Source organism: Carettochelys insculpta, chromosome 5, assembly GCF_033958435.1.
Source record: "Carettochelys insculpta isolate YL-2023 chromosome 5, ASM3395843v1, whole genome shotgun sequence".
NCBI classification, from domain to species: Eukaryota; Metazoa; Chordata; order Testudines; family Carettochelyidae; genus Carettochelys; species Carettochelys insculpta.
Window position 1 is genome coordinate 5798713 of NC_134141.1, and position 12768 is coordinate 5811480.

Here is a 12768-nt window from a genome sequence, read left to right on the forward strand (position 1 = left end):
AGTTCACCCATCTTTAAAAAGAGGGTAACACTTTGCCCCATGCTCCCCTCTGTTTTAAACCACCTGGGAGGAAAGCATCTGACACCACAAGAGGGAACAGAGACAACATAGTACAGTCCCACCTTCCACAAAGCTCTCCTAGGCCTCCGCACCTGCTGTGTGCCTTATCAAAAGTAATACTGACTGACACCACACATTTCTAAGCAGAAATATAGGCTAACATGGGGCTGATGGAACTTCCAGTGCAATGCCAAAGCTGCGATAGCTACAGCTTCAGATTCAGAATTTTAATGGGTTTCCATGGGTTCTTCCAAAGGATGATATGCACCTACTTGGATATGTTCCATGGAACTGGCTATACTGGGGTGATGTTGGATTAATGTCTATACGGTGCTTTGATAATATGCAGAGGATGCCATCTTGCAATACGTACAAAATAAAACACAGGTGGGATTTTCAAAACTGCCTCTACTCCCATTAAAGTCTATGGAAACAGGAGCACAATTAGGCAGATGCTAAATAGGTCTGAAAATCTTGCCCCCAATGGCCTTCACAGTCAGCTGAGATACTCTTTGCCCAGCCAACCCCAGGCAACCATTGAAAAAAATGGCTTACAGGTTTTAAACATGATTAACCTGCATCCTCCCCTCTTAAAAGCATGGCAGATTTTAAAAACCAAATACAGATTCTAATTGTAAGCTCTGGCTGTAAAGCATTCTTTCGGGTTATTAAAAATTGTAAGGATTCATCAGTAGACATCAATTTCGCGTAAACTAGCGGAAAAATATTTCCATCAATAATCAAACTTACTGCTTCAGAATTTATTATAGTGATTTAAGGACAAAATATACAAAGTATATATGTAATTATACAAAGTATATTTTGACATGTGATGCTGACACATTGTACAGTTATAAAGGTTTAACTTTCTATTTGCAATATCCACAGTCATTACATGATTATCTGACCCCCTCCACCATAATTTTGCACAGCAGTAAAATTTTAAATTTGCAGTTAAAAAAAAACAAACATTGATATTTTCCACCAAAGTTACCATAAAAGTCTAATTCTACCAACCTGACAAAACCTGTTAGAAGTTGTGATGACAATGAACAAAACTGTGGCCCTTTGAGTATTTTATAGCTTCTTTATTATTTTTAGAATGGTTTTACACACAATTAGAGCACATTAGTTTTTAAACCGAACTTCTGAGTTAGTCTGGAGAGGCTAGCTGGCACTGCCCCTTTAAAATTAACGCCAATGTTTTTATGCTGGTACTTCTACGATTTCAAAATAATCATTGGGCAGGATCACGTAGCCTTTTCCTGCCACTATGTCTTTCTCCTTCTGAAACTGAACGATCTCTCGCAGTTTCTCAATCTGTCTTTCCTGCCGCCTGCATCGCTGCTGTGCAGTCTTAAGCTTCTTGCGCAGTTTTTCAACTTGTTCCTCCAGCTGCTGAATTCTCTTTCGCTGATGTACTGTATCCTCTACGGTATAGTTGTGATCACAGAAAACGGCAAGATTGTTAGGGGTCTGGAGAGGAGGCATTAATAATCCAACACTGGGATCTGCAAATCTTGCATCAATTTGAGGCAAAGGGAAGGCAGGCTGCGGTGGTGCAGGTGGTAGCAGGGGCGGGGGTGGTGGAGGTGGTGCTGCAGACAGATCTTCAGGTTGCTCTGTGAATTCCTCGGTCTAAAACAGCAAGAAAGTACATTTTAATCAGTTTTGTGACCAGAGGATCTAATCAGCACGTTGTCGTGCGCCAGCAACAGGGGCAGCACCCATATGGCAACGTGGTAAGCGGGACTGAAATTAGTGAATGGTGATAAGCACCCCCCCCCACCCCCTTTTAGCATTAAATCTGATCATGAAGTCAAAAGGAACCCTTGATTTGGGGGAACCTCAGTTTTCAGTGCTCAGTTTGAAGTCAACCTAAAGGCTTCAGAAACGCGGAGAACCCCCTTTCTGTAAAGTCTCATCTTGGACAGCTAGAAATTGAGGCAACCAAAATCCCTAGTCACTTTTGAAGACTTTTGCAAAACACTAAAATTATAAACTGTTCAGCTATGTGGTGGTGTTTAAGGGTACGTCTTCACTATGGGGAAGGTTGATCGCAGCAGGGTCAATCTTATGGAGTTTGATTTAGTGTGCCTAGTCGGGACGCACTAAACCAAACTTATAGGGCACCTGCATTAGCACCCCAACTCCTCCTTGCCCTTAGGAGGGAATTCTGTTCACCTCCTTTAATGGAGAGGGCACAGAAACTGTCAACTCCAGCTGTGTAAAATTAACGCAACTAGAATTGTGTATCTTAATTTGACCTTCTCCTGTAGTGTCGAGCTGTCCTATGACTGAAGGGTTATCAGCTGCAAGAACTCTTATTGTCTCTTTAACCTGTCCTAGACACACTCAGGGTGCACCTACCCTAGGAACTAATGTCAAAGTTAACTTTGAAGTTTGGTGCTATAACAAAGTAGCCAGCAGAGAGTCTACACACATTTTTCCTTATTTCGAAGTTAACTTCAAAGTAGGGAGGCCAACTTCGAAGTCCTTACTCCATTCCTGGGCATGGAGTAGTGCCCTACTTTGAAGTTTAACTTCGAAATAGGGTGTGTGTAGACGCTCTACTTCGAAGTTGCTTTTTATAAGCAACTTTGACGTTATTTTTGTAGTGTAGACACAGCCTCAGTATATTTATCTGGGCACAGATGGAATGCATCCTGTCCCCCTCAAAACGGGTAATAAATTGAGGAAAGGCTTAAATCCTTTCCACCCCAAAGTTATAGAGGGCATTAAGAGTTGCCTCTGTTTGGACTCTTACATGAAAAAGAACTCTTGAAACTGAATACTAAGCATATCCATTACCTAGCAAAACCAGCTAAGAACTTCTCCATCAAAGACGCATTGAGCTAAAAGGCAATTTTGTAACTGTCTGTTTCCACGGTCTCAATGCATTTAATGATATTAACAGTGACAGAAAGAGAGATGCTATATACTTCACCCAAGTTCCCACAGATTACCTAATCTAGTGCCAGCATCTCAGCGCACACAGAGGTATGTTTATGCTTACATGACCAGCGTAGATGTTTCCTTCATTGACTGAAAAGGTTTTGTCATCAATGCAAATAATCGACTCCTCCAAGAAGTGATAGCCACACAGAATTCTATCAACCTTCTATCTACAAGGAGGGTCAGGGTAAGCTAACTAGATCACACAAGGTGCAAAGTTTTTCCACAGCCCAGAGCGATCTACCTAAGTCTAACATACAGGTCTCGGAGAAATCCAGCAGTATCCAAGAAATACAAGCCAAGCAATTTAGTGTTATTTTTAATCTACTGCCTGGACGTTACTCCTGCATCAATTAGAATACTAAGCAGAGTGTAAGTAGAAAGTCAGGTTTGATTTAGGTGTTGATTTAAAGTGTTTTTTAGTTCACAGCGCATGTGTAATCAATCAGGCTACAGAAGCACAACTTGACAATCCCAGTTGTATGCCTCAAACAGAATGAACTTATATTTTACCATAATGTATCTTTTCACACCACACAGGAAGATGTCAAGCATTTTGACCACATCAAACCTGCACTAGTCAAATATAATTGTCAGAGACCCTTTTGTGGGGAACACTGCAAGGGAAAGAGGGCAGGGAAGCCACGTTTCCCGTGTCTACACTGACCGGATGATCAGCTTTTTCAGGGTCGATCTTCCAGGGTTCAATTCAGCACACCTAGTGGGAATGCATTAAATCAAACCATTGGGGCTCTACAGTCAGCCCTGGTACTCCTCATTCTCATGAGGAGTAAGGGAGGTCAATGGGAGAGGCTCCCTCATTGACCTCCCTTGTGTGGATGGCCAGAAAAATCAATCTACAGTACGTCAATTCCAGCTGCACAACTGTCATATTTGGAATTGTGTATCGTACATCGACTTTCTGGTCTAGTGTAGACCTGGCCTGAGGGAGCAATTCTCCCTGCTTAGGAGCATCTGAGACAACCTTACTAATGTCATACAACGAGAGGTGTATAAATTAGTATCTGTCCATTCTAGTCTCTGCTTTGTGACTAATGGTACATGGCATCTTTCACAGAAGAGGTCCCATATGTGAGACCTATATGTATATGAGGCCTGCTCCCTCACTAATCCATCACTCTCATATTATGAATGAATTCAAAATATTTCTTATACCCAAGGAAAGCTTTTGTCCGAAAGATCCTAACACAAGAAACTGCAACAGGTATTAAAATAAACAGTATTACACAGCCTTTGACATAAAGATCAACAATCTGAGAAAAAGTAACAGTCCCCACTAGCTATGGCCATTTAAACACCTGTGGAAACGAGCTGGTAATATCACAACCACTCCGAGCAAACAGCTGCGCCCACTGCCAAATCCACCTCCACTGTGGACACTACCAGGAATCCCAACTAACAGTACAAACAGAGGGGCTGCAGAATGGATAAGCGGAGAAAGAGAATTACACTCTGCTCCCTGGAAGTGGTTCATCCACGTGGATTGAGGCTCAGTGGTCAGATGCAGGAGCAGGCACTGCCAATGATCCTCACATATTTGTCCTGTGGCAGCCTTTGAAGAGTTAAAGAAGCACTGCAGAGCGATCCCATCTCATGGGGCACAACTTGCGTAGAATATTCTCCTCCTCACCCTTTTTCTTGCATCTGATTTAGCTCCCACCACACAAACCTCTCTTCTCTCAGGGAAATACAATCAGTGAAGAAACTATGTATCAAATGTATTTATCTGAAAGGGGCTCACCCTTTCTTGCACACGATGGCTGTGTCTACACTTGCATTTCTTTCAAAAGAGGTATGCAAATGAGGGCAATCGAAACTGCAAATGAGGTGTGGATTTGCATATCCGGTACCACATTTGCATATTCTGATTTCAAAAGAGCTTCTTTCGCATGAAGAAAACCAGTGTAGAAACTGCTCTTTTGAAAGTAAACCCCATCTTCGAAAGAATCCATCTTCCAATAGAAAAAGGGAAGGATTCTTTTGAAGATGGGGTTTACTTTCAAAAGAGCAGTGTCTACACTGATTTTCTTCTTTCGAAAGAAGCTTTCAAAATAAGAATATGCAAATAAGGTGTCAGATATGCAAATATGTACGTCATCTGCCTTTTCAATTTCCCTCATTTGCATACCTCTTTCAAAAGAGGAATGCAAGTGTAGACACAGCCAACTTTTTTCTCTTTGTCTTATTACCTGCCTTCCTTTTTCCACTTACATTCCCTCTTTACTGCCAGGTTATCTTCTCTGTTTTTCTACTCTTCCTACGTGCCCCTCTCCTCACCTTCTCCTGCACCTCCTTTTATCTTTGGAGGTAGTAGTGCTGTTTATCTAATAGACAAGATGTATTAGAGGTGGAAATACAGAGATAATATTAGATATATTCTATTACACTCTACTTTTTCTTGCATCTCTCTGCTAAACCATAGCCCAGTGTGAGTAATACCCTCTTCTGAAAAGACAAAGAGGTCAACTTTGGAGCTATAGGATCAAAACTCCTGAAAGCAGGAATAAGTAAAACAGCAGAGACACATATAATTACTTAGTGAACAATTAATACAGAAGCAGACAGTGGCAAAAAAATATCAGGAATATTTTTGAATAATTTATTAAACAAACTATTAGGCAGCAAACCTTTTGGTAATCCTTACACAGACTTTGTCACTTAAACGTGTAAAAAAGGCCACACAGAGTCAGATCAATGGCTCACCTAGCCCAGTATCCTGTCTCCAGCAGTGGCCAGTACCACAGCTTCTGGGGGAATGCACAGGACAGTTAGAGGGATCCACCCGTCTTCCCCTCCTAGTTTCTTTCAAAGAGTTAGAGTCATCCTAAGCATGACTTTGCATCCCCAGCTATCTAGGTCAGTTCTCTGTGGATCGAGTTATACTTTTTACCATCAAAACAACCCATGGCAGTGAGTTCCACATGTTAATTACGAGTTGTGTGAAAAAGCGCTTCTGTTTGTACATATTAAATCCACTACCTATTCATTTCACAGGGTAAGCCCTGGTTTTGTATTGTGGGAAAGTTTATACAATACTTCTCTGTCCGTTTGTCCACATAATTTATGATTGCACAGACGTCTGTCACATCCTCTCTTAGTCATCTCATTTCTAAACTAAGCAGCCTTAAACTCTATAGTAATCTTCTCTATGGAAGCTGCTTCATACCCTTGATCATCTTTGTTGCCCGTCTCTGAACCTTCTCCAGTTCCGCTATATCCTTTTGGAGATGGGGAAACCAAAATGAGACACAATATTCAAAGTGCAGACGTGCCAGAGATGAACACGGTTGCACCATATTTTCTGTCTTATCTTCGACTCTCTCCCATATAGTTATTAATATTTGGTGCCCTTTTTGACTGCTGCTGTGCATTAAGCTGAAATTTTCAGAGAACAATCCAAGGTGATTCGAAGCTCTCTCTCTGTCTCTTTCAAGTGTTAACAACCGAGTTCAGTCTATATGTATGTATAATGGAATACTTAATTATCTTTCCAAAGTCCATTCTTTTGCCCTTACTAATACGGAATTTCATCTGCCATTTTATCGCCGTTTTGAGCGATCCCTTTGTAGTACTTTGCAGCCAGCTTTGGGCATAACTTGAATAAACATGTTGCATTTGCAAATGCCATTGCAGAGTTCTCTTCCTTTTCCAGATCATTAATGAATATGTTGCACAGCACAGCTCCTTGGCAGAACCTCTCCCCATTGCAAAAATGGACCATTTACTACTACCCTTTATTTCTTATCTTTTAACCAGTTATTGAGCCATATGAGTTCTGTTATTCCAGGAGGTCTACTTCACTTCCTGAAAAGTCTTTAGTGAGGGACTTTGACAAAGCCTTTCTGGAAATCCAAGCACAGGCTGAACTTCTCTAATCCGGCCCTTTTGGGACCTAATTGATGCTGAACAAGAGAATTTGCTGGACCATAGGGGGTCAATATTGTCTAGCAGCATTACTAACACTTCCACTGCTTACTGGGCTCTTAGAAGACATTTAGCGGTAGGTTACAGTAGGGTCTCAACATTCGCAAGGGTTCCGTGTTTTGAACCCTCACAAATGTTGATTTTTCGCAAATCCAGGGCGTGCCCGGGGTTCTGGGGGAAGCGGTGGCTGCCGGCGCTCCTGCCCAGGGCCCCGAGCGAAGCGGACACTCGACTGCTTGCAAATAGTTGAATATGTGAACGTTAAGTTCGCAAATCATGAGACTCTACTGTACAGCTAAACAACAGCACAGAACACAGAGAGCCAGGATTGGTGGCTGTAAACAAACTTTACAGGACCAGGGAAAACTTGGCTCCATGCATGATAAGAGGTCTTCTGGCTAACTAAAATCATGCTGGATTACAGATATTGCCAGATGAGAGAGTTCCAGATTAGACACATTCAAACTGTACATTAGATCACCCAGGTCACTGTTAACACAGATGCTGGTTGGCAGCCTCAAACAATTCTAATACACTGGTGAAGCATAACTTTCCTTTACAAAAGCAGTGTTGACTCTTCCCCAACAATCATGTTTATCTCTGCATTAGCACTTATAATTCTGTTCTTTACTATAGTTTCGACCAATTTGCCCGGCAGTGAAATTAGTCTCACCAGCCTATACTTGACAGAACTATCTCTGAAGCCTGTTTTTAAAAAATGGTATTACACGAGCTATCTTGCAGTCATCTGGGGAGACTTTTTACAGCAGTTACTTACTATTGTTCATAGATCTGAAATTTCTTATTTGAATTCCTTCAGAAATTCTGAGTGAATGTCATTTGGCTCTGGTGATGCGTTACTCTTAAACGTACCAATTTGTTCTAAAATTCTATTGATGCACCATTGTGAGACAGGCACTTTGGGCTCAGGATATTACAGAGACATGGTGGGTGGGGTACTATCTTTTATTGGACCTACCTCAGTTCATGAAAGGACAAGCTTCTGATCTTACACAGTGCTTATCGTCAGGTCTGGCGAATGTACCCAGTGTCACAACTAAATACAAGGTTTGTTTTGCATAAGTCGTTAACACATATTTCCAAGGGACAGTTAAGGATGAGGACTGAAAGGTCAGATCTAAAATGAATTAATTTATGAAAAGTGTTACAGGTGTTAAGGTGTCTTTACCTTTTCAGTGATTGCCTCATTTCACCCACATAGTTGTTCCTGGAGCAGGTAGTACTCTGGAGACATGTTAATGTCTTTAAATGATCCTTTGAAACACGCATTAACTACTTAGGCTAACCTATCTGTCTCACCAACAATAGCTGGTTGAATAAAATATATTGCCTCCCTCACCTTGACCCACTGGTTTCCAGCAAAATAGGAAATCTGAGTTTGTATCCTAACTGAAGCCAGTATTGGGATACAGCCTTCATGTCAGAAACAATTTTTTGGTCCTACATCAATCAGCTGAGGACTCCAAGTCACATACTTATAACCTTTTCCCCCTGAATGGCAGCTGACTCAGCTCTCAGGTGGCGATTGCGTAGAACCCACAAGACAGCTTGCACTTAATAGAAACTTTCCATGTGGGCTTCACAAAAACAGCTAAGCATTTTCAGTTGTTACCAAACACCACTTCTGTATATCTGTAGACCAAACTGGGGCACCCTGCAGCCCATTGGGGTTCTATGCGTGGCCCATGAGACATTTTGTTAACCACTGCCCAAATGCAGGGTTGCCAGATTCCACTGATTTCCATCCATGTTGGTTTTAACTCCTACTGGCATTACTCACACAACATGCCCATACAGTAAAAGCACATGAAATGAGGGATGCGCTGATTGCATACAATATTGAAAGAGCTGTGTGCTCCCTCTGCAGGGTGACCATCTGTCCTGTTTGCAGCAGGACAGCCCTGTATTTCGATCACCATTCTGGCATCCTGATTTATGTTGCAAAAGGAGCTAATTGCCCCGTATTTCACTGTGGTTCACCAGCTTCCCCCACCTGGGGGAGCTGGGAACCAGACCGTGCGGTGGCTCCGCTGCCACACGGCTTCCCCCATCGGGGGCTGGAGCTGAGCCGGGGCCACAGGGGCTGGAGCGGGAGCCGCTGGGGGGGGTCTGAACTGGGGATTCAGTGGGGTTGGAATGGGAGCCAAGATTGGAGCTGGAGATGCAGGGGGTTGAGCTGGGCCTTGGAGGTTGGAGCAGGAGCTGGGACCAGGGGAAGGGGGGTTGGAGTGCAGCCGCTGGAGTCAGAGCTGGAGGGGTGGGGGTTGAACTGTGGCTGCAGTGGGGTTGGAGCCGGAGCTGCCCAGCTTCTCCCCACTGGGGCAGCCGGGAGCTGGACCTGTGCAGCAGAGTGGGCTGCCACCCACATATTAGGGAAGCCAGGAGCTCACTGGAGCAGCCGCAGCCCTGATCCCGGCACCCCAGATAGGGTGATCATCCATCCCGTTTTAGCCAGGAGTCATTCCCCATGTCCCATATTTGGCCTGGGGAGATATGGTCACCCTATCCCTCTGCATTCAATCAAAGTGCTGCTGCAGTTCACTTGGCACACCCCGTAAATTCTAGGTATGCAAGCGATGTTAGCATAACTACCCTATCCAAGGAGGCCACCCTGTTACAATAATCTTGCAGCCCACTGAGATGAAGGAGGGCCGCCTAACTGGTCCCTCACTGCTCTAGACCCTTCAAAGTTGTCTGGCTTTCCACCCTTGTACAGAAATACCGAGGAGATACCAGAAAATCTGTATCTCCTTAACACTGCTTCTCTTTACATTTAAAAAAGAGACGGATACAGCAGTATTTGGCTACATATACAAATATTACAATATCTAAGGAAGCATTTCCATGTTACCTTTACCTTCTCACTGGGTTCAGTGTAGCAAAATATTGTGGGCACAGCATTTTCTTTCAGTAGCTTGTTGTTGCACTCTCTTTTAAAGCAATCAGGAGTAAAGTGTTCTGAACAAATACTGCTGTACTTTGTTGGCTTGAAATTTTTTCTTTTAACAGCTGCTTCCCATTTCTTGCAGAGATCAGGTCTTGTGAGAGGAAACCTGCAAAGAAGATGGACCTTCAACTCCATATAAAGGCTTTTCAAAGAGAGGACAGCATTACAGGCAAAAGGCACTTAAGATGAAGTATTGGCCTAGGAACACCAGGAGACACTATTCATGGGCCTCTGTGCTAGCTGCTGTACAAACAAGGAGCAGTAAGGCAGCCTGCTGGTACAGCTACATTCAGCACCATTGCTCAGTTTGCAAGCTGACACACACAGCCAACAGACCTGATGAGGAGGCACAGGGGGTCACCTGTACAGATGAGTTTTAAAGTTGATGACCAGGGCCTAAGGGCAAGTTTTTGCATTATTCAGGGGAACTGACAAATACATGCCACCATCAGTCTGCCCAAGGAGCATGTGGCAAAGAGGCTTCACTACAGAGCATGACGCCTCAGCCAAGCACGTTCCCAGACAGGGAACCTGCTAAGAAACCTTAAGTTCCTTTGACAGCGCTGCCAAGCAACAGGGTGCAGACGGCCAAAGTCAAGAACAGATGGGCTGATGCCGCCCCTCATTTACTGGGCTCACATCAGGCAACAAGCCTAAGGACAGGCGAGGCCAGGCCAGGCTTGCCCCCTTTTCCATGAGGGGAGTGGCAACGCTTGGGCTCTGTACAGCGCCGGGCACAGAGACAGCCCCGCCCAGACAGGCGGGACGGGTCCCACGTGCTCAGGCAGGACCCACCCTACGGGAGAGCGCGGCCCCCCTCCCCGTGTGCAGCCCGTGCGCAGGCGCTGTGGGCTTCTCGCCAATGACAGTTACTCCCCCGCCCCTCAGGCCCCTCCCCCTCGCCAAGGCGCGCTCCCGCTCCGCGCAGGCGCGCTCCCGCCCCGTCCTCACTTGTGGAAGGAGATCGGCTTCTCTTTGTCGTATCGGTTCCGGCAGCGGTAGGCGGAGCAGGACTGCACCATTCTCCCCCGCCGCGGCCGCCTGCTCCACTCCGGAACGCCCCAGGGATGAATGCAAGGACCCGGCGAACTCAGTCACCGCGCGACCCCCATCCTTTTTTGTTAGCCCCTAGGAGCAGGAAAGGGACGCGGCCTCTCCCAACTTCAAGATGGCGGTGCCAGCTTCAGGGCAAGGCTCGCGAGAGCAGTGCTCCTGTGCCCTCTATTGGACGTTCCCCTACACGTGGGCGGAGGCTCTGCGACTACTCACCAATGGGGGCAGACGCTCTGAGCGCGGCGCGGCAGCCCCAGCCACCCAGTTCCTTCCTTATCCTTTGCCCCTCCTCCCTCCGCAGACACGTCTGGACGGGAGCCTAGCGAGGACTCCCTGAACTTCCAGCGTGACGCCAGCAGGGGGTGTGCTGCTCACATAATTAACGCTGGTCTCGCTCTGCCTTGGGCCAGAAGTTCCGTCCCCTCCCCTGTAGCTACTCTGGGCTGTTCCCTAGGGGAGCTGGGAAAGGGCGGGCAGGCGAAGCCTCCTTCCCACTAGGGGCTGCTTCTTGCCCAGCGATGAGCAAGCCAGCCTAGTGACTGGGCCGCATGAGCGTCCCGCCATGTCTGTGGGCTACAAGGTTCACATTAGCAAGAGTGTCTCCCAGCACAGGGGAGTTTTGCTAACTGCACTTGCCTTCCCTTGAATCTGTAGGGAGTGCTGATGGAACCACAGCAGCTGCTTTGATTGGATACAGAGGGAGGACAAGGCTCTCACAGTCCAGGTGTACAATCGCCAGGCAGCTCGGTTCACCTGCACGACACCTTTGTAATACTAGTAGCAAAAAGAAAAAAAAATACATGGACTACAACCAGTGGAATCTGGCAGCCTTGCCAGTGGCATTTCACTTGTCACACACAGATCACCAATGAGGCATATACAGGCCACAGGTTGCCCACCGTTGTTTCTCAGGGCTGATCTATACTTATGAGAAGACAGGTAAGTTAAGACAGTTAAGATGTGGCAAGCTCAACTTCTCTGGGCTCCTCCATCCACCCCTGGACTTCATTCTATTGCATGGAGTAAGGGAGGTCAATGTGATGGAAGGAGGCCCAGACTACACTCGGCAAGGAAGTCGATTCTGATATATAGATTTTACCATGGAGGTCCATGATATTTTGTAAAAGGGGCACAGCATAACTGGCTGTTGGAACAGGCTCACCCATCTCATAAAAATGTTGAAATGTTACTTTTATATGTGTATTTGCGGAGCAATTAATAAAGATGTTATGTTCTACATATCTTATTACACATGCCAAAAGGGCTTTTTTATATGGACATAAAATTTCTGTTGATTTGGATTACATTAGAGAAGTTTGGTGGGGACGGCACTGCTAATTGCAGAGACAAAAATGGGGGTCCGCATAAAAAATTCTCTCACCCCTGGACTACAGTGAGGTATTCTGCGAAGCCTTCGCTTTTTTTTTTTTTTTTTTTACAGTAACAGAGGTAGCCCTTTGTGTATGCCAACAAAACAAACCAGCAGTCACCTAGCACTTTAAAGACTTGCAAAATAATGCATTAGCTGCAAGCTTTTTGTGGGACAGATCTGAAGAAGAGGGTCTGTCCCACAAAAGCTCATCATGTAACAAATTATTTTCTTAGTCTCTAAAATGCTACATGGCTGCTTTTTTACAGTACATGAGCCAGGAGGGGAGAGCAGCTGCAGGGTCCTGCCTCATTCTCACTTTCCAAGATGCCCTTTACAAGGTCAGTAGAAAACTGCAGGGCTGTTACCCCCTGCTATTGCAGACACCATCAGTGAGGTGAGTGAAGAGGGTGTCAGG

The 12768-nt window shown here is 45.2% G+C and overlaps 1 protein-coding gene across 2 annotated transcripts; it reads right to left on the reverse strand.

The window, feature by feature from the left end:
- Positions 1 to 825: 825 nt before the first annotated feature.
- On the reverse strand, positions 826 to 11083 carry THAP1 (THAP domain containing 1). 2 transcript variants are annotated; one of them, XM_074994027.1, is made up of 3 exons: positions 10880 to 11083; positions 9839 to 10034; positions 826 to 1698 (listed from the first exon to the last, which is right to left on the reverse strand). In XM_074994027.1, the coding sequence occupies exons 1-3, from the start codon at positions 10948 to 10950 to the stop codon at positions 1267 to 1269; spliced, it is 699 nt and encodes a 232-aa protein (XP_074850128.1). In that variant the 5' UTR covers positions 10951 to 11083; the 3' UTR covers positions 826 to 1266. The 2 variants fall into 2 exon arrangements, with proteins under 2 accessions (XP_074850128.1, XP_074850127.1); XM_074994026.1 differs by having other exon boundaries at positions 9833 to 10034.
- Positions 11084 to 12768: the final 1685 nt, after the last annotated feature.

Bases quoted from the DNA above. Each gene is read 5' to 3' on its own strand.
- THAP1 (XM_074994026.1), bottom strand. From the start codon at position 10,950: ATGGTGCAGTCCTGCTCCGCCTACCGCTGCCGGAACCGATACGACAAA. The intron at 10,035-10,879 runs GTGAGGACGGGG...TCTTCTTTGCAG, and splicing joins AAGCCGATCTCCTTCCACAA to GTTTCCTCTCACAAGACCTG. The intron at 1,699-9,832 runs GTAACATGGAAA...TTGCTGTTTTAG, and splicing joins AACCCAGTGAGAAGGTAAAG to ACCGAGGAATTCACAGAGCA.